General features: G+C 42.0%; 1 protein-coding gene across 1 annotated transcript in view; it reads right to left on the minus strand.

The window, feature by feature from the left end:
* Nucleotides 1-4,241: 4,241 nt before the first annotated feature.
* pcgf3 (polycomb group ring finger 3) overlaps nucleotides 4,242-27,855 on the minus strand; it is a 75,534-nt gene continuing 51,920 nt past the window's right edge. The window contains exons 5-10 of the mRNA XM_008291720.1: nucleotides 26,986-27,041; nucleotides 26,583-26,690; nucleotides 17,708-17,796; nucleotides 10,011-10,148; nucleotides 6,354-6,434; nucleotides 4,242-4,591 (exon numbers count right to left, since the gene is read on the minus strand). Of these exons, the coding sequence (XP_008289942.1) occupies nucleotides 4,544-4,591; nucleotides 6,354-6,434; nucleotides 10,011-10,148; nucleotides 17,708-17,796; nucleotides 26,583-26,690; nucleotides 26,986-27,041 (520 nt within the window). The 3' untranslated portion in view covers nucleotides 4,242-4,543. The remainder of the gene's footprint in view (nucleotides 4,592-6,353; nucleotides 6,435-10,010; nucleotides 10,149-17,707; nucleotides 17,797-26,582; nucleotides 26,691-26,985; nucleotides 27,042-27,855) is intronic.

The following is a 27,855-nucleotide window of genomic DNA, read 5'->3' on the forward strand; positions in this document are numbered from 1 at the left end:
GATGAAGCTCTGACAGATCGCGGCCTCGCTCCGTGCCGGAGACCCTTTGGAGCCGAGACCTCCACCTATCTGCAGCGAGGCAGACCTGGTGCCTCCACTAAGCCTCTTAGCTGTCAAGCGTAGCGGCACTGACGTCTCAATGTGGCGCCCTCACGCTGGCGGTGAGGAGGTCAAAGCTCCCAAAAGCTCTGCACAAATTTATGGGACGCTAAAACAAAATCAGCTCCATGTGATTTTAAATTCCATGGATGTTCTTGTCTTTGCGGAACCAATTATCTGTTAGGGACTGAAGTGTCAATCTGACTCAGAGGCGCAAACATCTCACCAGAGGAGCCAACCAGAAGTGTGAGTTTCTCTTTGAGGCACGACATTGCAGCTAGCACACCCAATTTCTCACCACTTGTATTTTTCACAGCATCAGCCCCGTCACAGTCTATGACTTATTTAAAATTCCATCTGTTTGCTTTCCAGAGCAAGCCCAGGCAAGAGGGCAGAGCCAACGAATCAATGAAAACCAGCACCTTCTTTATCTGCACAGCGAGACAGGTCTGACTCGAGCAGACACTCAAGGACTCCAGCACGTACAGGTACAGACAGAAGACGTGTGGAGGAAAAACAAAAGGCAGGAGAACTTTGCTGCACAGCGCCTTCCTGTCTCCGACTGAATCTCTCTTGAAGAAGTTTGAAACGTGGAGTTGTTAGCACCATAGAAAGCACCAGCGCCAGAGACCACGCCTGACCGTCGCTGTGGCGACGACCCGTCCCGTCCCGTCGGGCTCGTCGCTCTGATCACTTGGTTCTCTGAGCTCGACAAATACACAAGGAGCTTTGTGAGAGGTTTTGTTCACGCTGCAGCACTTTATGTTGAAAATCAAAGTGTTCAACAGATTTGTGTCCAACGTACGATACATAAAAACTGCTGGTTCAGTTTACTGTCATTCTGATGGTAAGTTTCTATCATCAAATCACAAACGTTTTCTGTTCAAGTCTAGCACCCTCGTCATTTTTGTAGTTGGCATCATCAGATTATTTTGCCAGTGATCCGTCTTATTTTCCCCCACGACCAATGAGGAGAAAAACCTGAACACGTCACGTCCAGAGTGAGTGAACACAACCACGTGGAACAAAAGGGGCAATAAACCTGCAGCCTTTGTTACCATGTCAGTCCGTCTCCTCAGAACACAGCAGCCATGCAGTGTTGCTGCACATCATACAGAAATGTGTTAACCTTTCCTCTGTGGTTCCAGTAGCACCGTGTGGGGGGGTGTTTGTTTTTCTTTTTTTTTACAGCTTAATCACCTGAAGAAAAAGCTGACGTACAGTAAAGAGATATCATCATAAACAGACAGGAGAGCCACGAGTTGACGACACTTAGACATGGCGAGGACTCGGTCGGACGAAGCCAAGATCGAAGACTGACGTGACAAAGAGCTGAACTGCAAAGTGACGTGACTGACTGCAGGGTGGGACGACCGAAAACTGCAAACCAGAGCGCTGCGACGTGGATCTTTGACACTGCTCACATTTCTATGTATTCATGTGTTTTAGCCTCATAAATACCAAGTCTTACAAACACATAGTAGCACACAGCAGTCACATTACGTTTGAGGGGACTTTCACCGATTACTAACACAATACACTTGTAGGAGCTGACAAGATGGAGACGCTCACTGTTTTTGGTTTTGAAGAGCAGATGTTACCAGTAGATCTTTAAAAATGGTAAAACTCAATTGTCCAGTTCTCCACAGGCCAGATGAGGGTCTACAGCAACATGAATCAAGAGAAGTTACGTTTAGAATCTGATTTTTAAGTGCACCTGCAAGCAGGTATGTCAGGACCAGAGCAGCTGATGTTGGTCAAAACTGAACCTTTTGTTTAGATTCCAGGACTCAATGCAACTAAATGGCACCAAAAAACCAAAAACAATGAGGCCTTACAAAGGTAGCTGGATGAAGGGTCTTCAGAAACAAAGCTTACCATAAGAAGTGAACTGAGACATGCAGGAGGAGTTTTGGTTGAGCTGGTTTTGTACAGACCTGTAGGCTATAATGCATTGAATACACACGTCATAGGTCCTTATGTGGCAGAGTTCCTATACACTGCTTTGAAATCCAATTTGAAATTCGATTTTTTCCAGACTTCTGACATGTGAGGATGCATAGGAACCCTGCATGTGAACATACAGACAGAAAAACAAAAGCTTGTTGTGGGCAGATACAATGCAAAAGGTAAATTGTCATTTAATTACCGATGAGACAAGTCAGTGAGGTAATACTACTTGAGGTCTGACACGGCGTTCAGGGATCCAGTTGTGGTCATGTTAAAGACAGTTCGGTTCAGGATTTTTAGGGTTAAGACATTTTGTAGTTTGACAGAACATCGGTTTGCTGCGTCACACAGTTAAGAACAGCATGTTCCCGAGGAACAGTCCTCCTCAAGGTTAGAAACATACATTTATGAGCACCAAATGACCAAACAGTAGTCATTTTATTCAGAATGTCATTATCAAAATGTTCAAAAAATCTCAGTCCCTGTGCGAAACCTGAATTTGCAAGTTATTTTTTCAAAAAGACTCGTAAAATTGTGTCTTGTGAAGTCAACAGTATTGAACACTGGCTATTCTGCAAAAAATTAAAAAATAATAATCCAAGTTTTATACTGATTTTGTGACAAAAACAATATCTACTTAACTTTCAGAAATGTTCTTAAATTAACTCTCTTGAACACTGTGCAACTTTTGCACATTTGCATCTCCAGCTGGCAGTGAGAAGTAACTGAAATCTACTCCAGAAACACAACAATGTGACATCAGTAACCTGCACTCCTGTTTATCAAACCGGCCCATCTGTGCTGTTTCATGCTGCGGACGTCCAGCTCTGAAGAGAGAAGCATGCGGTCTATGTTTTGTCTTGTTGAGTGATAAATGTCCACGTGAAACGCCACAATTGAATTCTGACAGTCGGGTGAAGGCCGCCGTCGTGGCTGTTAAGACGAGCGAGACTGGTGTGTACTTGTACATTTTAAAAACAGAAACAAAAAATACTATTGCAGCTTTGGTAGTTTCGCAGTAAAATGTCAACAAATGTAGCCAAAAGGAAATGCGTGGTGTGAGGGTGCGAAGAAACATCTGCTCAAACCGAAAGCTGTAAACATGTGGGTGTAACAGCAGTTGCCTGCCTGGTGCTGCTGAAAGGCTGCAAGAAACAGGGACGGATATTAAGGACTGCATGGTGTCAAAACTGAGGGGCTAAAATCAATTTTTAAAAAATGCCCAAACTTTGCATTTCTATTTCTTGCAGGCATTTACGGACATGAGTGTTTTCTGTAAAATCTGAGTACGCTGTCAAAAAAAGAAAAAGAAAGAAACGGGAACGCTAAGTGTATAGAAGGCAGGTGAGATAAGGAGCATGAGGTTGGGGACAGTTTTGAAGCTTTGTCCTTATCTGCCCTAAAGTTTTGTAATTCTATCAGAGCAATGTAACATATTCAGACCCCACGTACACATAAATGGAAGAGGATTTGATATAGTTGTTTTGTGTCTTTCTTAGACAACATAAAAATGCATTTATATATTTTGATACTGATAGTGAGTCTGTCTTTAAAAATCCTAATTTATCACCTCCGGACACTTCGACATATAGATAGCACTTCTGGGATCCACTCTTTTTTAACAGTCTAAAGTCTCTCTTCAATCTCTTTCTCTCTCTCTCTCTCTCTCTCTCTCTGTAATGACATTTTATGTACAATATTGGTATATAGAACATAAATTACTACACAAAAGAATTTTGCCTATTCACAATTGACAATCATCAAGAACCCAATAATAGCAAATTAGACAAAGCCAACAAAATGAAAAAAAAAAAAAAAAAAAAGATTCAGAGACAATTTGCTTGATAAACAGCTTAAAATCGATGCCTGTTATATAACTTTTCCATATACTTTCTGTGCTCCAAAGACGTGTCGAGTGTACTGTGAAAGGAAACGTATAAAAACAAAACAAAACAAAAAAAACCTTCTTCTTCTCCTGTTGTTCATTGTCTCAGGAGGATGAAGTCTGCGTGAAGCTCAAAAAGACGGTCATGTGATTCCCGACATCTTGTTTGTGTGTAAACAGAGCACCAGTAGTGTCTTGGTTCCATGTGTCTCTTCTGTACAAAAGTATAAATATATGCTTTCTCTCCATTTGTTTTTTTTTTCTTTTTTTTTGTGTTTTTTTTTGTTTTTCTTTTTTCTTTTGTTCACATATGTAGGATGTAGCGGACAAAAAAAAAAAAAGAAGGTTGTTTTAGTTCCTAAAAACACACCAGTGTTGCCGTATCTGTGCTGGAGGCTGCCAGGTTTTGTCGTATTCGTCCCCCTCCCCCTCCCTTTAGATCCCGATTGGCTGCTGGCTTGTGTTGACTTTTTACCGTCGGGTGTTTGCTTGGTGTTGGTTGATCGTCTTTGCATAAATAAAAAGGTTTCGGCACAGTTCGCGGCCACCGGGCCAACGACAGAAGAACAAAAAAAAAGAAAAAGGAAACAACCGTTGTGTCCGTTGTAGCTACAGCAGATCCATCTTGGGTCTGTAATGGAGCAGGAGGGGCGATTTCTGGAAAGATACACAAAAACACAACCTCAGCACAAGATGGATTTTCTGAAAGCTCTTAAAAAAAAAAACAGTCACAAGTAGTTTATCGACAGGATCTAGTGGGACAGATTAAAACATGTGGGCAAAACTCTTTAATAGTTTGTCTGTCATAAGCAGGCCGGACTAAATGGCTCACTGCCTTCAGTAGAGGCTGAGCCCTGCAGCCAAGGCCAGTCAGTTAGGTGTATTAATTTGCTGGCTGGGGTGTCGTCTCCAGGTTGATTGCTCTCATCTGACCAGATTCTCATTAGTTGGACGATCACCAGTGTTCCTCTCATAAAGAGAGAAGCTCTACATCAACAGCCTTCCAGGAGTAACCAGCAGGAGTAACAGACTACCTGTAACCACCACCACCGTGTTGTCACAGCTTTGAACTCGACCACCCTGATGGAGACGGTTAAGTACGACTTATTTTACATTGACTGAATGTTTGACATAAACATGAACATGGCAGCTCATCTATAAACTGTAGACAAGTCGTCTCAGTAGTTGTTGTGCTGACATCACCAGTCGATATTTTTCTGTTTTCAGAAAGTGTGACAAAGTTTGTTATCACTTCACTATAAAATCTCAAATGATTTAATACGCTACTAATACTTACTCTTAATGATGATTTGGACGTAGTTAAGGCTAACAAGGCGAGCAGGTAGAGTTCACTTGATCTAAAACGACTGTACAGATCTTCTTTCCCCTGTAGCCAATCTATTGGTTGGTACAATTTTCTGATTTTCTTTGGTTTCCTATCATAAAAGACATCCATGTCCACTTGAGGCAGTGCTGATGTTTCTTTGTCAGTGTCTGGACTCGGCCAAGTAAAACTGAGAGGATTTTGTTCAATTTATCAATTTGTCCTCATCGTCAAATGCTAAAAATAGCATTTGAAAACAACAACAACAACTGACTTTTTTTATTTATTTTTATGGTTTGTCCATCTATTTTCCTGTATACTGTACTGTGCAAACGTTTAGGCACTTAGATATTTATCCGTTACTGAACAGAATCAGGGAAGTGTTTGATCAGTCCCTTCAGTCAGAGCCAGCAGAACTATTCATGGCATTTTTCACTTTACTCGTCGTGCCTAAGGGACTGTGGCACAGCACTGTTTATCCACTGTAAACATTTGAACAGTATTATATAGGTTTCCTTACCCCTCCTCGTCCTACAACACCTGCTGTCTTTATTTCTATGAGGGTGATGGCTTCCTCGATGGGGCCTTTTAGCTTCTGCTTTTTTATCTTTTCGTGCATTTAAACATCAATGCACACATTTTCACATCAAATGACAAACCTAACCCAGCACTGATTAGCCTGTTAGCTGCTAATAAAACATGCTACATGGATGCAACGTCCGCCTGCAAACTAGAAAGTCGTCTTTTGTGTTACTTATGTCTACATGTAGAATCCATCAGGCTGCTGAGGATGTCCACTAGTCCTGCACTTCAACTACATCAGCTTAACTCAGGAGGCTGAAATATTAATAGAAAGTAAAGTTCTCCTACAGAGCGCCCACTCGCTTGTTTGTTTTTTTTTAATTAAATTTGATGATAGTATTTTACATGTTTTCAATCAGTTAAATCTACACCACACTGATTGCAGCATCCTAGTTTGTCATGTAGGTGTTGAATAATTAAACCACATTTGGTCCAAGTGCTGCCATAGGACTCAAACTTCACGTTTTCACAGGTAACACGACACTGCCGTTCATTTGTTTGAACTCTCATTACCTTAAATCTCCATCTTGTCACAACAACAAATTTCAAAGTGTGGTCCTTCCCCAAGATTTCTTCGTTGCATAAAATGTCCAGCTGTTGAAAGAAACAGATGAAAAAAAATTAACTCAACAATGTGAGACATGCAGAAACCCTCCAGAGAGGCTGACATCACGACTGAAGGCTGGAGGTCTCTGCTGCCGGTTTTTCTGGCTGCATGTGAGCAGTGTGGCGAGGAAGCCGGACTTGCCCCACCTACACTCTGGTCCTCGGGTTTCCCCCCCCCCCCACTGTCTGTTCTAACACCACTGTTTCTTGGAGAGGAAGCCGGGGGAAGCTTGTTTTGACACTGAGTGGCCTCTGGCTCCTCTGCACAGAATACAGAAGTGCAACACGGGGGCCGGCTCGCCAAATCTACCTCCCCTCCTCTGAAGTCAACAGTGATATCCTACTGAGCAGTGCCTCGCATCTGCATCTGCCAATCAATAGTGGGAGACAGAGAAGAGAGAGGGAGAGGGAGAGGCTGCAGAGGAACACTGCCACAGCGCCACCTGCTGGCTGCCGGTGGAAGCACGAGATGAGCTTCAATCAGCAGCGATGGAAACTGTGATCAGTGAAGAGACCACAAATGATTCAGAGGAATAGTTGAAGAGAAGGTTTTATGTTAAGAGGGATTTTGTGTCAGATTTTTTTTTTTAGGTATTATCTTCTCAGATGTCCTTGAACAGACAAGAAAGTTTAAGAAAAAAGTTCATCATCATTAAAGTCCCTCTACAGTCTTTGATTTAAGCACTAAAAACACCCATCTGTCACATCACAAGTACAGCAGTCTGAAAGATATTACAACAGACTCTGATTCACACACACATACAGTCGTCCTCTAATGTATTAACACCCTTCCATTAAAGAAAAGGCAAAATTCACAATAGTCACTTAAATAACTAGAAACTGAAAAAAGCAATAATAAATAAAAATTTGCTAAATTATAATTTAGTGAAATAAGACATTGCTTTTGAATTGTGGCTGAAAAGAATAATTAAAAAAAAAAAAAACTCTCCCGGACAAATTAGAGCCCTTTGCTGATGAGCAGTGGACCAAAATCTAAACACCTGTCAACAGGTGCAGAAGTCTGACTGAGAGTTACAGAAAACACCTGATGGCAGTGATTGGCTCAAAGGGTTGTTCAACAAAATATTAGTTTATGGGTCCCATCATGCTTGTTTGTTGTTTTTTTGTTTGTTTATTTGTTTTTTTTTATATTTCTTTTGAACCACAATTCAATGTCATGATTTTCATTAAATTTTTATTTATTATTACTTTTGTCATTTTCAACTTATTTCAGTGACTAACGCTGTTCTTTTTTTTTCTTCTTTAATGGGAGGGTAGGAATACATCTGAGGACGACTGTACATGGAATTAGAAGCTGTGACAAACTTAAAGTCATCAGTGATGTAACTCTACACCGCTGCCTCCTCTAGAACGTGCAAATCTATCCTTCCCTCTCTCTCTCTCTCTCTCTATCTATCTACTTGCGGCAGCTCAAGCACACCAGCTCACCCCCAACTCTGCTCCGACACTGTAATGTTGCTCCACACGGTGGCAAATTGTACTACTGTAGTAATTCAGCCATATTCAGCCGATTCTGAAGAATAACGATGCAGAAATCCTCAACCCGCAAGTTGTCAGGGTTGGTTCCTTACGTCTGGTAACAATCAAACCTCAGAAGTCTCAATCCATGCGTTGACTGCTTGTGCATTTCATTTTTAACCATTTAAAAAGCTTGACTTTGACTAAAGGAGGTCGATACTGAATCTAGAAAAGCTACTTACATAATCAAACAATTAGAAATTCCTTAAGCAAAGATTTGGTGATTGTTGCTTTTCTTTGTTATCTGTGACAGTAAACTGAAGATCTTTGCATTTTGGCCTGTTGGTTGCATAAAGCACACGATTTAAAAATGTCTAATTGTGCTTAATTTTTCAGCAACTTTCAACAATTTCTTATGCTGAGTATGACGGTTTGCTCCTCTTAAAGAACTCACAATGGAAATCTGAAGAGGATTTACAAGAATTTGGAAGAAAAAACTTCCTGCTACGCCAATTATGTCGATTTTTTTCCCTCAGTTTTCTAAGAAGAACTCATCAAACTGTAAAACAAACCAGCCTAATAAAGAAATATCAGTCTCTGACATGTCATAGCTCTCCAGTGAAAAATATGCATCTCCAGTTAAAGTGAGTTTGAATTTTTCCACAAACTCAACATTTGAGAAGCCTTACGGGTTGTGAAAACTTCATCTTAAGTGTCATAAACAATTTTTAAAAAACAATGAAAAAGCATTTGTGTGAAGGTTTGAACAGGGCTGATATTCTGGAGATACGCAGGCCAAACAGGTCGAACACCCCTCCTCCAAAATAAAAGCTTCTGGAACTTTAAATAGTGCTATCTATAATTTTAAGTGCATCTCCCAAACTTGTTTACGTTCATCAACTTGGTTGTTTCTTATCTTAATATTTAGAATGTGGACGCTTCCTGCAGAGACATTTCCACGGGCGTCATGACGGTAACAGGTGGCACACTGTTCTCTGACAAAGCGACGTGTTGTAAAGCTCCTCGCTTGGCTCAACGCTGAAAGTAGAATCGTTTCAAACAGCATCTTTTGATAGTCAATAGATAAGACAACAATGGCTGGCGGGGAGAGCGTCCGCCTCGCCAAAGTTGTGCTATGGAGGCCGACGATATGATGGAGCCTGCCCACTCATCTCTGTGACAGCCAGTAAAAAAAGACACAGAGAAAATAGAAAAATAGACGACAAGAAGGCGACTGCGAGGATTATTCACAGCAATCTAAAAATCCATCTGTCAAATTATCGCCCACTCCCCCCTTCTGCTGCTCGGAACGGGGCGGCGAAGACAACAAACAGGAAAATTAGATATCATAAGGGCTTGTTTCCTGCTAAATATAACAAACACAAAAGCCTCGCATGAGTCAGTGCAAAAAAATAGAATAAATAAACTGACCTTTATGTAATTTCCTGCAATTAACTAAACTTTCTGATACACGGGACTCACGCCGCCCAGCTGGTGCCGCAACAAGTTAAAACAAACTGCAAGAATTAAGAGATTTGTTCCAATTTGCTACAAATCCATTTTGTAAGCACGGGAATTAAGACAAATGACGACAATCTATAATTTCCATCTTTTCATCACAAACTAGTTCAAAATGTAACGTGGAGTACAACCTGTTGGAATTCATACAAGCACTGTTTGTGCAGAGTCACTTCTTGTCCCACCACCTCGTCGGGATCTTTTAAAAATTAATGCTGAGCTGAGGTGATTCTCAACCACTGAAATATGATTGTTTATTAAAATGTTTTTCTTTTCCTTGTATGAAGAGGATTGACATAAGTGTGACATGTGAACACCAACTTTGAGCTATAAAATGGTCTGAATGGTGTCAAATGCTAGTATAAATGTTATTAATATGGACAGAACTGGCATGAAGGGTGAAAGTTCCTCCTTAATGGAGGCAAAAAAAACTACATTTCCTCCTGAATTAGTTCCTTTCCGGCTTCAGTTCTACACTAGAACTACATGCAAAATGAGACCGATCTAGCAGGGGTCTGCTCTCATCGGGGTGCTTTCCAGGCTGATGGAGCGTGTTATCGTCTGTACCTCATTAAATGATGTCAGGTTAAGCTTTTTGGCGATGAACTTCTTGAGGTGGAGGACCGTGGCTTGTGCTGAACAGCGGATCCACTTGCGCTTCAGACCCCGAAGCTTGCTGCTGTTGCATTCCAAGCAAATGCTGACCTGTTGAAGGACACACAAAAAGAGGAACGTGATTTTTAAGATGTGCTTTAGCGTGGTTTCAAGTCAAAGTCTTCTTAAGATTCGTCATTGCACTCATACATTCAGCACTGTGGATCAAGTTTATAGCTACTGAAGATGTTTTGTTTCCTGTTCATTATGCAAGACCATCAGAGAGGCCCGTATTCATTGAGCAATATGACAACAACACCAATCATCCAGCCAGAGACATAAAGAACTATATTTAGCCACAAGAAGAACAAGGACTCCTGCAACAGATGGTCTGACCCCCTCAGAGCTCTGATGGCTACATTATGGACTCAGTCTGTTATTATATGACGAGACAGACGACGCTGAGATGGACTGCTTTCACCAGACAACTGTGTACATTTAGTCGTGCTAACTTCTTAGCTCGAGGTATTGTGCTGGCTGTCGCTTTGTTATTCTAACATTCCAGCTCAGAGCAAGTGTCACAACAACTAGTAGAGTGTGATATGGATCGGACTAATTACTTTGAAGGTTCTAATACATGCCACCCATCAACACCGACATGGCTGAGCTTCCGTCAACCTCGTGTGTGCACTGAGCTACAACACAACATGTTGGATGACAAGGCCTGCATGCTGCACATTAGCATGCCACATTAAATGTTAAACTGCAGCACCATAGTCGTAGTTTGGCATGTTGGCTTGTTAGCACGGTGATGGTAACATTTATCTCACATCCAAGGTTAATAGAGCACAGCTGAAGGCCTATTCACATCAGCATACATGACAGAATAAAGTCAGCCCTACAACTGAATGTAGTAATTTATTCATTTTACTAACGATCATGCACAAATGTTCTGATTTCAGAAGTAAATAAAATTATACAAATGTAAGCCCTGTGGTTTGGTGTGATTCACAGTGAAATCCTTAGTACATGCTTTTTCTGCTAGCTTAGCTTGTTGTGGTACTACACTTGGTTTTTAAAAAATGCTAAATGCTTTTGATCTGAGTGACAGAGTGCATAGACTTTCCTCTGGAACCTACTTTAGGCCAAACTTCACTGTTCGTCTCCGTGGTTGATGTGGTACCAATTTTCTGAATTAGTCTCAAAGTGCAAACAGAAATTATTGCTAATTTGCACAAAGACCGATGGGAGGCAGCAATGCCATCCTGTGCCTAGTCTATCAGAAATTAAGAGAGAAAAAACAAGAACAAGGAAAACAAGAAATCCCCATTTTGCTTGTTGTTGTGATGACTTAAGACTGGCGTGAAGAACTTTTACAGATAAATGTTTGTTGCATTGAAGCCAAATGGGTTCACACAACGCTGATTAAGCCTATCAGCACCAGGTGAGTCTCCCTGTGTTTTGTAGTTTATTGGAGTTTTTATCTGGTGTCACTGGCACACCGGTATCGATGTGTTTTATGTCAGCTGCTACGATCAGTTCACCAGAGTTAACGAGAGGCGCAACCACAGCGATGGAGACGCTGGAGCTACACTAAGTACTTGTGTGGTGGAAAAACCTCGGAAGCATCTGATACTCCAGACAAAAAGAAACTCTGCATTCAGAGGAAAGATTACAGCCTAAAGAGAGAGATCGATGGCACATCAAAGGTTCACAGCAGCAGTTCTTGTAATTACTCTCACTGCCAGAAGGGAGAGACAAAAGTTCCACACTGCACGTTTATTACGATGCACACGGATGAGTACCTACTTCCACTAATGCAGGGGATGTCAGGACACATCCACATACACTCTGCTACAAGAAGGTGGGCCGGATGAAGCCCCGACCACCTCCGAAAGTCATCTGAGCGATCAGATCTTAGTGCGTCCTCAATACGTCCTGGATGCATTCACACCTGAACGTAGAGCTGTCCACTTGTGATCAGATCAGCTAAGACGCATGCGAGTGCTGGGTGTGAATAGGCCTGAGAAACCCACAATCCCACATTCACACCCACTTCACTTTGTGTTGTGTGGAGGTGAGTGAAGTGCAGACATTGTGCTTCCCTTTGTAGTCCTCCTTATTTGATTGTTGCATGACTATTTGTGGGCTGCAAAGTGGCTCGGCGGGTAGCACTGTCACCTCGCCGCTAGAAGAGCCCCGGTTCACGTCCCAGTTAGGTTCTCCTCGTGCAGCACGGATTCCTACAGTCCCACAGGTTCTCCCACAGTCCAAAAACATGTTGAGGTTAATTGGTGATTCTAAATTGTCCGTAGGTGTGAATGTGAGTGTTTTTGGTTGTCTGTCTCTAAGTGTAGCCCTGTGATAGACTGGTGACCTGTCCAGGGTGTCCTCTGCCTTCACCCTGAGTCAGCTGGGATTGACTCCAGCCCCCCACGACCCTCATGAGGATTAAGCGGTGTATAGATAGTGGATGGATGACTATTTGTGTTTCATGAGTACAACCTAATGCAACACTATCAATGTCTAGCCAGTAAGACTTTCGGAAACATTTTCCCTTCCTGCTGTCACCGAGTTTTAAATCTAATGTGTGGGGTGACGTTCCTCATCAACAGGATCAATGTGCTTTACATAAACCAGTAATCACTGGTTTGGCAAAGCTGAAGAAGGGAGCATGTGTGGAGATGGAGGAGCTACAGCAACTAGAAGCAGTCTGTGGAGGTAAAACCAAGAAAGGAGACAAGAAAAGTTTCTGATGCACCAGTCGAGAAAAGAAAATCGACAGTTGGGAAGGATTACAGTCCAAAGTAGGACAGTGAGGCATAGGCTATAAGCTTGTGATGTGAAGTGAGTACGCATAAGCAGAGGAAATCAGCGGTGCAGTCTATCCTTCGATGTGGCTCAGTACACATTTGCATTTGCACTGCTAAAGGCATGTGGCTGGTTGAGGTCCACACCACCTCAGAATCTGATCTGGCCGATCAGATCTCCATGTATCCTCAGTACGTCTTGGATGCATTCACACCTGAACGTAGAGCTGTCTACTTGGGACCAGACCAGCCAAGACGCATGTTAGTGCTGGGTGTGAACGGGCCTGAGAAGCCCACGATCACACATTCACACCCACTTCATGCCAGGCATTGTACTTCTCTTTCTATCAATCTTTACTTGACTGTTACACAACGATTAGTGTTTCACAACCCAATGCAACCCTATCAATGTTAACCTGAAAAGGCTTTCTGGAGCAGTTTCATGTCGTCCCCCTCCATGATGAACAGCTTGTACGCCTTCCACTGTGGCTGTTCAAAGGGACTATAAGCACCTTTGAATTCAGACGTGGTCGGACAGCACGTCTTAAAAACTCACTCTGAGCTCGTGGCATTGTTTGAAACGACAACAACAGTTTTATTGCTTAAGCTCACAGCTGAGCACAATGACCAGAACTTGTTTAGCCTACTTGTATATCGTGTAAAAATGTTAATTCATCCTGACGCCGCTGCTCGTTTCCCCCCTCTGCTTTCACAGCAAATCTCATTAAACTTGTGCTGTTGTTGTCTTTTCCTTATTGGCTTCTCTCATGTGACCGAACGCCGCTGCCACTGGCCCGTGCACTTGTTTTTCCCCTGAGGTGACACAGTAGGTGGTTTTGGCAGTCGATGGGTTGCAGGAGTCAGAATGCATTACTGCCACCGGGCTCCTGCCCCCACACACCGAGAGACAGAAGAAGCTTTGCATTTCTTCATTTGTGGGAGTCCTTCTGTCTCTTTTAATCTCGCTCTGTGGAGATGGGAAGAGCTAACATTACCCTGGTTCCTGTTTAAACTTGGAAATCATCTCTGTTCTCAAATAAACACTGGCAGCGCATCAGTGCACAGCCTGCCCTTCAATAAGCAAAGACCAACATTGCAATATATCTGCCTTCCAGTGGCGCTGGCAATGTGGGAGGCTCGTGATGTGAAATAAAAGCCTCGGCAGTGATCTGGACTCCACGGCGGCTCGACGGCAATGTGCAAGGCAGTTTCATTACATTTAGGTACATTAGTGACGTGTTCTACAGCGAAACACAGACGTGGCAACAGGGAGGCACATATACACAAAAATGTTCCTTTTTTTTTCAGAAAGCTTTACAGTTTACTTTTGAGAAACTTTCACAGGTTCATTACAGAGTACCTGGAGAGGTCTGATTGAACACGTGTATCTGCACCAGTCTTGAGTTTGGACCTCTAAAAAAGCCGGCTTTCCAGCTCGGAGAATTTAATTAATAATTCAGAGCAAAGCTGTGTACTCCGATTTCTCCAAAGCAGACTCTTTAAATCCAAAATAGCAGCAGTTTTTTACATTTACACAATCTGTTCTCACCCCATAGACGTTTTATCAGAATGTGATAAAAGGCTGAGGGCGGCCTTATCGTCAGACTTCATCCCTCATCTGGAAATATTAACCGCTGAAACTCCCGTGTTCTCAGGCTTTGCAGATTTTGTTGCGTTTCTGTTTTCTGTCCCTAGTTTCATTAGATTTCTCTGGCGCTGCCTCACAGCCCAAGGTTACAGACTGAAAGGTCGTCCAGAAGACAGCGGGGAAGTGTTCTGCAAGTCGGCCAAGCGTGCCGCTTCGCCTGTCGGTTCTTGCGTCTGAGTGATGGGGGGGCAATCAGATTTCTGGGACAAGTTCGTTCTCCGTCTTTATACTGACTGAAACTTCTGCTCTTACACTTTTGCACTTTGTTTCTGCGTTTTGGATTTTTTTTTCTGTTTTCTTTCCAAACTTCTTTCTTCGTCACTCTTTGCTTTTCTAATACTGTTGGTAATCTTTTAAAACGGCATTCTCTGCTATACGTTCTGGCATCGGAAGGACCGAGAGAGAGTTAAGTGTTCTCAATCGTCTCTTCACTGTTTTACAGCTCAATAAAAGTTAGTAGAGGCGAACCCAAAAGCTCTAAAGTAATTTAAAACGTCTATCAGATTTATGTAGTTTCACATTGCCTGCCCATTCTGTAGAACATGATGGTCTGGCTGCATTCATTGTTATTCTGCTACAGGGAAAGAAACGCTCTGTCTTGTTTGTAGTTCCTAAAATCAGTCACAGTCGTCTTAAGTGAAGGATGCAGCTTTGGTGTCTTCTCAAAATAATGACGGGTGAATTGTTGTGGAGGCATATCTGCATGCAGGGGGACGAGCACTGTCACTAAAATGGCTAATCCATCAAAAAACACAACAACTGCATGATCAAAACCTTCAGCAAAACTTAAAACGTCCAGTATGGTAGGTTGATGCCAAAAGGATGTTATTGTTTCCCATAGTGAAGGGGACAAAGAAGACCCAAATTAGCAGCCAATGGCAGGCTAATACCAGCCTACATGTGACGAGTGACACCTGGGTTTATGTAAAGTAGCAGGATGACAACATATACTCAGCTTGTTCCATGTTTATGGATAAAATAATCAGAAGTTTTGGGAGAATACAAGGAATTAAACACCTGATGAATTGTTGTACTCCAAAAATCATCTTTAATGACTTCTGCCAATTGATTTGAAACAATTCCAAATCCCACAACAGACTACGGCCAGAGTTATACTTTCCGTGTTTGCGAGGGTTTGTACCGAAGGTTTTTTATTGATCAAGTATTGCACAGGCCGCATCCACACAAGCTACATGTCCCAAACATTTCTGACAAGACAGCAGCGCTTTCAGTGTGGTCGGAAATAAAAGTAAGGATCAGTACATGACATCACAAATCAATCCTTCGTGTAGTCTGCAAAAACCTGCTAGCAGCTTTTCCACAGCTAACTACTAACCAGCTGTGCATTTTTCACTTTCTGTAAGTAAAATAATTGAGAAGTTATGGTCTCATTGCGGATACTCGGACATCAGCTGTTCACTACCACAGCATTCCTTTCTCTTAGATAATAGTAAATAAAACGCTGCACTAGCTTGGGGAGAAAACACTGAATTGTGGATAATCTTAATAATCAAATGCACAACGAGAGAAGAGCTGTCTGATGAAGGCCTAAATATGAGAACCTGTACACTGAGAGCTCCTCCACCAGCCTCAACTAGAATTAGAGGTTAATGACTTTCTTTTTTTTTTTTGCAGGGTGGATCAGAGATTCTTCCCTCAACCTGGTGTCAGCAGCCGCTCTACACCATGCTGAGGATTCTTGATGCAGTGCTATTGTCTGGCCATCGCAGTTTAAGGTGGGTTTCGATCTAAAAGCTCCCTGCTTTTAAAAATGTGGTCTCTAGCGTACCTTATCTTATTCTATCATTTCTCTCCATCATCCTTCCACCTCTGCTGTTTCCGCTCTGCTCGCTCTGATGAGCTTCACCTTTTCAGTCGCTTCACATGTTGCTGCCCTCCAACATTAAACGATAAGAATCGCATTCGGCCATTTTATGATCACCTCATCACCCTGCATGGTGACTTGTTATCGTCAGCAGTGTTCTTTTTTTTCTTTCAACTCTGCAGTTTTTCCTCTCTTTCTTTTTTTTCTCCCCATCATCTCGTATTCCTCCGCTCTCTCCATCCCCGCCCCTGCCCATGACATTTGACATCGCTGCATTCAGCTCACACACAGAGAATATTTGCTATTCCGTGTGCATTCTGCATGGCTGCTGAATATCCAAAGGGTGAGATCTTCACCCTCGTCAGGGCAAGCCAGCCTTCCACGCATGACAGTAAAGAACTGGTTCTTTGGAGACGGCTGGCTTGTCTTAAAAAAACAAAAAAAAAAAACCCAATCTGAATTTCTTTTTGTGAAAACAACATCTAAAATGAAAAAAACATTTTTTTTTTATAAGATGCAGAAAAGATGCTTTATGTTCCTGACAGCGTCTGTCCAGCAGCAACAACAATAACGCCTCTCTCTGCATTATTAATATCATTTTGCAGGGCCTCAGAGTGTGCCAGAATACAAATGGAATCAAGAGAAGCCCATTTCCATTTTAAATGCGTTCAGTGGATAGCAGTGGTGTGGCGCTGTGGTGTCTGTCACTAAGTGGAACTATAAAAATCAAACAGCTGAAAGACAAAAGAACCCAGTAATTGTCCCAGTAAACCACAAAGGGGCCACTTTTATAAAGGCAATAATTGATGTTCAGGCTTTTAAGGCAATTGTACCAACAATTATCACAAACAGTATTTTTATTCCTTAGTGCTTCTGTTCCTGACAGAATGCTTTGTAACCCATAATTATTTCACCCTATTTGCTTCTCGCTCTGCTAAAAGACAAACCAATATTCACTGCCTCCTAAATTTCCTTGTAAAATATAATTAAGTTAAAAAAACATATTCTCACTTACCCCTGGTGGTGTCTAACCACGCAGATGGTTTATTAAATAACAGACTCCGACACATGTCTCCATTACAATAAAACGAAGGATAGGAACAAGTTTGTGGTGCTCACAGTATTTAAAAAATTTTTTTAAAAAAGACTTCAAAATTTCACCAGCATCTTTTTCCCAGAAACAACGTCCCTGTTATTCTGAATAATCATAGGGACTATTTCTTGAAAAAACAGTTGACAGCGAGGTCTGAGGATTGAGATTGTGCTGGTAAGGAGGCAGATATCTCACAGCATGACAAAATTACCTTTCTCAAATGTACTGAAGTAAAAGAGAGGCTGTCACTGTAAGACGCCCTGGAGGAAGGAAAAGAGAAGCAGAAAGGCTCACCTGCTCGTCGCTACGGTGATAGTCGTTGTCCTCCTCTGGTTTCTCCTCTCCTGCCTCCTTATTGGCCGTGTCCTCTGATTTGGCGTCGCCTGTTCAGTAAACCAAGAGGAGAAACGGTTATATTACCACGCATATATACACAATAAAAGACACATAATAACAAAGAAGTGTGTGGTTTGTGGACACCAAACTCCATCACCGTGTATCCGTTTACATCACAGTCAGCATAGTTTTGACTGCAATGTAAATGCAAATGCTTAAGTGAAGTCCACAGTGGTTGAAATCAGACTTGGCAGAGAAACAACCACGTCTGTCTCTGCAGAATTCAAACAGCCTGTGCCCTGTGGAGCGTAACAGCACTTCCATTTATCAACAATTACATGTCAGAGGGCGTCAAAGCATCCTTTATATGACTTGTCCTTTCCAGGCACATCTCTAATGCACGTAAACCCGTAACCAAGAAAAAATCACCTCACTTATTCTCCGAGCCCACACGAGGACCAGCCTCAGCTCTACCTGACTTGGTTTATCTTGGTTTTCCCAGGAAAATGAAAGATGATGTGGGGGTTGAAGAACGAGCAGCACTCTCTAGAGAACATATAGGTTAAACTGCCGAAGGTAATGTGTTCAGAGTGCCTTAAGAAAGGTGAGGTACTGTTTAGTAATGCACCACACAGACAGTGTTGCAGCTTGAGTAAACCAGCAGAGTTGATGTAAAAAGCTTCAGGGAAGATTAGGTCATTTGCAATAATTTTAGCAGAAAACAAGGCTGTGTACACAAATATATGAATGTTACTCCACTAAACTTGTTTTACAACCTAACATTAAGTTTAGTTACCATTATAGAGAGTAGTACTCCAGTAACGGCACCAATATACCACAAAGTCTCCCTTCAACCATTGATTTTCATAATCAATATTAAGGACAACTTTCCAACAACGATAAACCAACCAAGCTGCCCTCTTCACACTGTGATTGATCACTTAACTCTACATGATTTTAACTTTATAGTCAAGTTTGTTCTTTACTGAACTTTTTGTAACTTCTCTTGTGTGCTAACAGGTGCTAACACAGGAACAGACTGTGTGCACCTTCATTCCCATTCCTATGATTTGTTTGTGGTCACGAAAGTGCAAAACAAATTTACAAGTGGCGAAACACTTTTACAAACTCCTGAAACTCTTTTACAAGTAAAATCAACCGGAAAGGGAATGTACCGACTCTGGGATTGAACCGGAAGTGGTGATGGGGAGCGACCAATAAGAGTTGTTGTCATTTATGGAGTTCATGGTGACCCAAGATGGACAGCGACAGGGTGATGTTTTGCCCGTTTTGTGGAACACAAATGAGCCGATTAACGCGGTTACAACCCGGCTTCATTCAGTTTGCTTTTCAGAGACCTCGAGCTGATGTGAACATCATGTAAACATGACATCATGTCTACGATCAAAGCTTACGAGTGTCCCTCGTTAAAATATCTGATGCACTGCTGCAGCATATCTGGTCTTTCCGTCTGATCTATGCCCCTTTGTATACGCCCACCGTATACAAAGACCTGTAAGATGTAAACTGCAGATTGCATACAATGATCTCAAAGTATGTATGATTTGTGGGCGGCAAAAAAAAAGGAATGTGCCTGAGAGAAAAACGCCTTCAACAGTAAAGACTACGGTAAATCTAAATGACGTGTTTATTGTCGACTCTGTATCCTGCCAGGTTCAACATACATATGTAAAGGTGCAATATAGACTTCAGGCAGTGACAGGATACTGTGGCAGCAGTGCAGATTGTTGAACGGACATAATACTTTTAGCAAGGCAACTGGAGCAAAAACAAACTTATTTTTATACGTTGAACATCCATATAGCTGTGAGCTGTGATATTCTCTCATCTGGATGTGTCTGCGCATTGTGCAGCCCACAATGTACGACCAGGTAAACGATGCACACTGAAAAACATGAGCGCAGATACCCCACACAGCATCCTCAAACGCGCATTCATTATCTGCATCAGTGAGCTGTAGGTGTGTGTGAAATCTAAAGGAAAGTCGAATTTGCACAGTACCATGCTGTGTCACTGCAGAGGTTTTATAGATGTGTGTGTGTACAATCACTGTCTAAGACACCACAACAACTTTTCAAACCCCTGTGAAACGGCGGCTCCAAAGTTGTCCCGGACAGCTGTGGTTATATATGTCTTTGTGGATTCTCCTGTTGTCTGTGATATCGTAGCAGTATTGAATTTTTAGATGTGAAACTTAGTTATCAAAGTCAAAATTGTGTTGCCACGACAAAATTGCTGCACGGAAAGGTATTGCTTTTCTGTAACCTTTAAAAACAAAGAAATTCAGTCTGTTCCTCCTGGATTCAGTGGATGTAATAACTTGGTGTGTGTGTGTGTGTGTGTGTGTGTGTGCGCGTGTGTGTGTATGTGTGTGTGTGTGTGGACAGTTTACTCCTGCTCAGACTGTAGATGTGATTGCGTTCACCCCGCTGTGACCACTTTCTGTCTGGGCTAACTGTTACCAATTCCACCGAGTATTACCAAGCTTGCTCTGGTGTCTCTGTGGTGATTGTCTCCAGAGTCAGCCTCGCTGATTGCGTATCAAGAGGGTCTTGCTCTTATTGTTATGTCTCACCTTCATCCAACTCCTGAGCATCTCAGTGACTCTCAGCAGACACACGAAGTCCCGGCTCGTGTTTGAGGGGGAGGGCAACAGGTAATGGGATGATTGGCTGGGTTTAGGGGTTTGAAAGTTTCTGTTTGTCATACTGAGTTTATGATTTATGGGATGTCTCGCCGACAATCAAATCTCAAAACCATGCACGATGACATTTTCGACGGAGGCTGCTGTACGTTGGCAGAGAGATGGAGCACACATCGGTTTGTGGATGCTAGTGTGTGGGAGTTTATACTGTCAGGAAGGGAAAAGTGACTCAGCAGACTCGTCGTGGCCCTCCACCTGTCTTGCGTTAAGTGCTCAGGAAAGCAGGTAATTTAAAGAAACGAGTCTGTCGTGTGCTTGTGGAAGTTGTTTCGTCAGTGTCAAAACTCAACACGTGCACACCCTAAAGTGCAGAGCTTAGATTTACAGCGCGAAAACTCTGATAGTTCAACGTTATCCTGTAAATGCCACAGTGTTATCGGTGGTTGAGTGATGGGCCGGCCGTGCTTCTTATCGTGTGAGTTTTTCTGGCCCTTTCTAAGTATCACACATGCAGGCTTAAAAGCTGAGCAAATGGATCTTAAGGTGACACCAAATCTCTGGAAAGTGGCATCAAAATGTCCATGGAAACTTCTCGAATCACTGTCAGCATCATTTACTTGTCGCCGCTGCTGTTTACAGTCAGTGTGTTCCAGTCAAACAGCATTTTTAATTTGTATACAGCGAACAAGTCAAGTCACTGTTTTTAATGTAGGACACTAAAGACAACTGCGCCAATGGGCTTTTTAGTTAAAAAAAAAAAAAAGATCATGATTGACATAAAATTAGCCAAAAAGGTTTAGATACTAGGGGTTAAGATCGGACAGTGTTATTTAGTGTTATTTAACCCAGGCAACTTACAAAAATGGTATAAAATCCTACTTTACCAGACTGGAATTGCTATTAAGGCTGAGACCCTACATTGTTATTAACTATAGAAAACAACCTGACTAATGCAATAACAATACCACGACCCTACAGTATTACAAATTACAGAATTTAATCTAACTAATACGACTATAAAGGCTGAGGCCCCACAGCATTACTAATTATGGAGAACCCTACTTTTAGTTGTAATTTCTGTAAAGTTGTGGCTGATAGCTCATTATACTAATTCGGGCAGAGCTTTGGAGCTATGAGGAATGTGAAGTGCTGTATTAAGCTGTCTTGTTGAGTGTTTGGAACATCCTGATCACAGGAGGGAAGGGGAATTATGTTTTGCCAAGGAACAAGCTACAAACGATTTAGAGCCACTTTTTAAGCCAACATTCAAAGATGAGTTCCAACACGGGTAAATGTGTGACTGTTCTTGGTCCTCCCAAACCCACATAACTTACACATAATCTGATAAAATATTAGTTTACCTCCTTTTAAGCTACATTTTCTACTCTTTACTTGTTGGATATTGGTAAATAACTGTGTGATTGGAAGGCTCGATATTTCCAAATGTGGACCTTCAGTTTTGTAGCACAGTGAGTGAACAGCTCGTGTTACCTTTAATCTGACCAGCAGTGGGTGAGTATGTGGGACTTGAAGGATTGATTTCCATTCGGGTTTCCATGAGTTTCTAATTTTTTGCTGAAGTTAACTTTTCAACTACAATTTAGGGTTTTTCTGTGCTGAGCTGTTTACATCGTTATTAAGGGGTTGAAGAAACACAGTTGTTAAACCGTCTCACTTCCTGTTCATTGAAACAGATATTATATTGTTTTAATTGTTGAAAGAGAGCTTCCTATATTTATGCACTAAAACACAATAAACTAGGGCTGCAACAAATGGCTATTTAGTCAAAAATGTTTTTCCTTAAACAAATACTCAAACCATTTAATTGATTGTCTAAATAGTTGATGATTAATTTCATAGTAGACGACTAATCAATTATTGGATAATTGTTGCAGCTCAACAGTCCACATTACAAGTATTACCGCTGCTGGTCATGACGTCAATGCTCAGGGATTACAAAGTGTTGGTCTGTCCTGTGTGATCACCAAAGGGGCAGATGTAGATGTATGCTGCTCGGCTGGTTACAAAGACCCAAGTGAAAGTTTCTATTTCTGACAGATGCTGCAGCAGAACATGTTTGAACTCAAGACTCAGGACTGTTTATGTTGACCCTCCATCTCTAAGAGTGGGATGTAGGGTCAGTATGACTGTGAGGAGGGATCGCTGCAGCTGAACGCTGCCTGCCTACATAAAATCATAAAATGTCCTTCAGTGCGTGTGCAGCAGGAATCCAGGGCTTCAAATGTTTTATTCCACATTTATTCAGTTATAAGGAAAACACTTGTTTTAATTAAAAGCCTGGTTGAGGATGAAGCTTTCCAAAAACCGCTGGCACATGCCAAGATTTTCATGGCACACTTCAGGGACAGTTATTTCAGGAGGGAACCCTGGGGGTTTCCGTCTTAATCCTTTAAGGCATTTTCAGACTTGGGTCAAATTGCTCAGTTTGGGGAGAAGGGAGTCGCTACATAAAACATTAAGAACCCTCCAGAATTTATAGGAATTGCACGGCATTTCATCACAGCAGTGACGATGGAGAACCTTAAAAAGGTTTTCCTCTCATTAATTGAATGTTGCTACTTTGGTCCATCTCCCATAAAACCAAAGGAATCCAGTGATGTCTGAGTGGGTGGCACGCAATAACGCTGCAGCTACTTCAAACAAGGAGTCTCAGTTTGAAGAGGGTCGCTATAATGAAGGCTTTCACTAGATGACTAATTCATACTCTGTGCATGTATTATCAGCTCCTATTGAAGTGGGTTTTTATAATGATAGGCCTACAGCACATCATACTATATTAACACTGTAGGTAAAGACAGACGGTGGTGGTGTTACTATTGTATTCAGCCCAACGTGTCCTTTAGCATCCAACCCAAACCTTGAGCAGGATTTATGGTGTGTCTCAACTGCATGACGGATTGCATTGGACACCTCATTCCCAAAACATTTTCAGCATCATTTGCTGTAAATTTCTGAAGCCAACGATCCGACATTCACATGCGCTCCAGGCGGTAACTGAGCGTCTGCATGAACATCTTCTAGCTCCCTGTTTTGTCTTTGCTACTTAACAATTTGTGTATTTTTGTGTGAGCAACCTGATGCAAAACCATCAGTGTTGCCCCGGGAAGACTGTCTGAAAAAGTGAGCTGTCACCTCAGTTTTTAAGTGATATTGCACCACCTAGCTCCCTCCTATGATGGCCAGTTTTATAGCCCATCTTCCAGTGTGGCTGTTCTGAAAGCCTACACACCATTGGTATTTTAAAGGGATAGTTTAGCTTCTTCTTTCTGCCTATAGGGGATCATGGTCAGTAGTGCTGCTGGCAGGGAGGCTAAGCACAGAAAAACATGTTTTATGAGGTCAACCTAAAACACTATTTCTTTTAACTATTTTAAGTGCACATAAAAAATACTGCAGGTGCTGTAGGATTTAGGCTTGGTCCGAATAGAGATTTCTGGGCTCCGGATATTCGGGCCCAATTAATGGCGAATATCTAAATATTCGGTGCGGTTGGGGCGGAGCAGGCAGGTGGTGGGTTGTGGGCAAATATATATCCAGATACCACCACAGCAACCGGGGGGAGACGAATATTCAGATCTCAAAATTGACATCCGGACACCACCACAACGACCAAATATTTGGATGTTAGTGGGAAGATAAAAGTTCTACAGCTGTGAAAGTCTAGCGCCAAAGAAAAGGGCTGTCTGGCAGCAAGGTAAAGCAGCAAGAATTTTATTAAACTTACACAAAGGACGTTAATGATAACCAGTTAATCGATTAACTGCTGTTAATAATTTGACCTACTGGGTTAGTTTAGCTAGTGCCACCATGACAGAGTATTCTGTGAATCCTAATGCCTTCCAGCTGGAGCTTTCACTTTATAGGCAAGCTGAATATGGTATGTCAGCATCACTAGGGCCCAGCAGCTGATCATCGACACCATCACAGTAGCCATAAGCCACTGGAGCAGCTGTATCAGGCCACAGAATGACGTCCACCGAGTTCATTTCATGCTAACAATCAATTAGTGATTGATGCGGCTGCCAATTATTGGTTAATAAATTTACCCTAAACTGATTTTTTTTTTAGTTTTCAGGTGGCTAAATAAACGTTTTGTACATCACATTTCATTTCCAAAGCGGTCGACATATTTAGAACCAGTTCTGGAATCACAAACCAGCGTCAGACCTGCTTAGAGGCTGATCTGAAAGTACATTCATTATCTCACTGGTGTTTGAAAGCAGCTTTCATTTCCTTGAAAACACAGAGCTTAGTCATCGGCACACAGTAAAGTGATAAAAAGGCTGCAAGAAAAAAAAGCTTCAAATCCTTAAAAAAGAAAAAAAAAACTCACCAGTGACCCACAAGAGTAAAAACATCCTCTGAGTTTCAACTTCAGTGAAATCACTTAGAACCATGTTATATTTCTACCACTGCTCAAGGCCTAAGACATCGTATTTGTTTGTGTTTTAACACACTGAATGGGAATGGTGGTAGTTTCTTTTGTTTCTATTTCTGTTGGCATCGGAGCAAATGGTCCTTAAAATGTGTTTGTGCACAGGCATGAATGTGTGTTTGTGTGTGCACTTCTGCTAAACCTGACTTCGAGCGACGAGGCTTGGAAAGCCGGAGAGCAGTACCACTTCCATTTGAGCCTTAATTACCAAAATCAGAGAGGGGGATTAAGCGAGCGATTAGGCCTGCCAGCACGACAGCCCTCTGGGCACACATTTATACCAGCCCTCAGAAGCAGGCTGGTTTGGAAAAGCCGTCGCGCACATAAAGTAGGCCAGAGGCTCGTTCTGATTGGCTAAATTGCCTTAATGTGTGCTGCTTAATGGCTTCCCCTGCTACTCATGGTTGTGCTTCTAATGCTACTTATTACAGGTTGGGGGCTGCGTTCCTTGTATAGTACAATGAGGGAGAGAGAGGGACGCTAACATAGCTGAGGTGAAGGGCTTGGCAAACTTTTTCTGCGGACCAATTTTAGCAGTTTGTACTTTGTCCATTTTTCCGCAGGCAAGGTTTAGTGCGCTTTAATCATGCTGAACTGTGCCGAGCTATGCACAGCCTGTGGCCTCCTGGCACATCTGCTTCGGTGGCTCTGCTCAGTGACAGAGTGGACTGGGTCTATCCTGTGATGGTCTCCTCCAGTAAGCCAGAGCTGTGGCTTCCACTGAACTGATTAGCTGAATTCATGTGTGGTAGAGCCGCTAAGCTCTCTTTCCCAAAGTCGTGCCCTGCTCACCCCTCCGCACTTTTGTAGGTTCTGGCTGAACCTCATAGCTTGTAGTTTAGTTAAACCTCTGCACAGCTGCCTGTAGCTCTGCTCTTAGCAAGTTTCCCTCCCCCTATTGAAAAACTACATTATTGTGTTGCCTTGCCAATAATGTCAGTGCTCTAGTTAAAAAGCTTATGAAGCTCAGCCAAACGGTCCCTCGGTTTTTGCCACATGACTGTTGGTCACAGCTGTGTCACCAGCGGTTTCACAATTGTGCAGAGGAGCAATGAAGGTTTTGATTTTCGCAGAATCTGGTTCGAGCAAATGGCTTACATTTGGCAAAATTTTAAATAGGACATGTAGGATGAAGTGATTTTGATGAAACATCCCGATTCTAAGATTAGATTTAGTTCTGTTTGAGATGGAACGTCACGTCACAAATGAGTAGTTCAAAGACTGTCAGAAAATTCCAAATCCAATGTCTCTTTGTTTTCTATCTGTTGGTTACTCTGTATAAACTACATGCCTGTAACGTTTGGGATTCAGAGGGTTAAATGAATGAATTTAATCGTGTGTTAGTATCAGAAATGTTGCTCCATTCATTACTATCGGAGCTTCTGTGGGATTTTGTGTCTCTATGATCACCTCAGGCACACTGACCCCTACTGCCATCTGGAGGACCTTAACCGCTTAACATATGAAAGCTAAACAACACCTTCTGGCATGTCATGGCCCTCATGTCTGTTGTGTTGTACCTCACGGTTATGTTGAACAACAACAAAGCTGGTAGGTCAACTACCACATTAGACCAATCTACTAGGTGTTGGATTCATTCCTTTACAACTACGAACTGAACAGTCTCCACAACGGCAACAGGAAATGTTTCTGCATGAATTCTTGTTGTGTTTATGAAAACAGCAGGAGGATTTGTGTAGGTATGATTGTACCATTGCGCTGATCTAGATGAGTCTTCATGTTGCAAAGCTCTCCTTTAATGTCCCCGGGTACCTCCATCCCCAACTTCTGATAGAACTCCCTCTGCTTCTTTATCTCCGCTGCACGACAGGGAACAAAATGAAAGTACAAAAGGGTGTTTATCTCAAGGTTGAAGATGTAACCAGACTATTACAATACAGTCAAGTGTGATTGTGTTTAGAATGAAACCAGCTTCATTAGGTGCTGTGAGTCCATCAGTGAAAACAAGAAAATGGTCTGAAATTATTTCAGGCACATGCAGATAATAATAACAACAATTATAACATGAAATAAGTCCAGTGAAAGTAAAGTTTTAGGGTTGTTGGATGGATCTCTGGTGGGTATAAAAAATAAAAGACAATACACGGCACTTACCCTCTTGAAGTCCCGGTACCAGCTTGTACACAATGTCTTGCATTGTTCTGTCATGGCTAAAAAGAAGAAAGTATTAAGTCAGCATATCATCCAATGATAATTAACATCATGGGCAAACAAACCAACACACATCTAACATGTTAGAGATCGTTTCATATCAGATTCGAAATTGGTTTTCATAATCTACTGCAGTGAACCCAACAAAGGCAGCGTTTCAGCCGGCTCAGAACGGGCCTTTGGGGAGCGACGTTGAACGAGTGAGATCAGCTATCGCACACAAAAAGGCAATCAGTCTGTGTTACCTTATCTGGTTTGTTTTCCGACAGTGTCACAGATTAGAACTTCAAGGACTGTTTTCGTTTTGTTTTTACAGGTTCAGGCTCTGAAAAATTGTGTAATTTTGACATTTTTTTAAAAAGGCAAAATGTCTTTCAAACCCACCAGCAGGTTTAGGGGCTCAGAGTGTTAACAGGGTAGAAGGAAGATGAAAAGCGCTTTTCTGGTAGAAAAATATATATATATAGAAAATGTATCTTTTCAAAATGTCTTGTAATCGTTGCCTCTTTTCTTATAAAGAAAAAATAATGTAGCTATTAAGGCCACTACATGCAGCAGTCAGAGAATCAGTAGTAACTCTTCAGTTGAATCACCTAAAAAGTGTAGATTTAGACTGTAAATAAGAAGGTAATCTGGTTGTAAAAACCTTGTCTGATAAAAATCACAAAGCAACATGTACGGAGAAATGGTAAATCTGTTGCAACCAAATAAATAGATCCAACTGACACTTTCAGGTGTGCAGCATATCCTCTGTCAGCCAGAGTGTTAAGCTGCCTCTCCTGGACAGGTGACATTGGTGCACAGTGAGGTGCT

Source organism: Stegastes partitus, unplaced genomic scaffold, assembly GCF_000690725.1.
Source record: "Stegastes partitus isolate 25-593 unplaced genomic scaffold, Stegastes_partitus-1.0.2 Scaffold758, whole genome shotgun sequence".
NCBI lineage: Eukaryota > Metazoa > Chordata > Actinopteri > Pomacentridae > Stegastes > Stegastes partitus.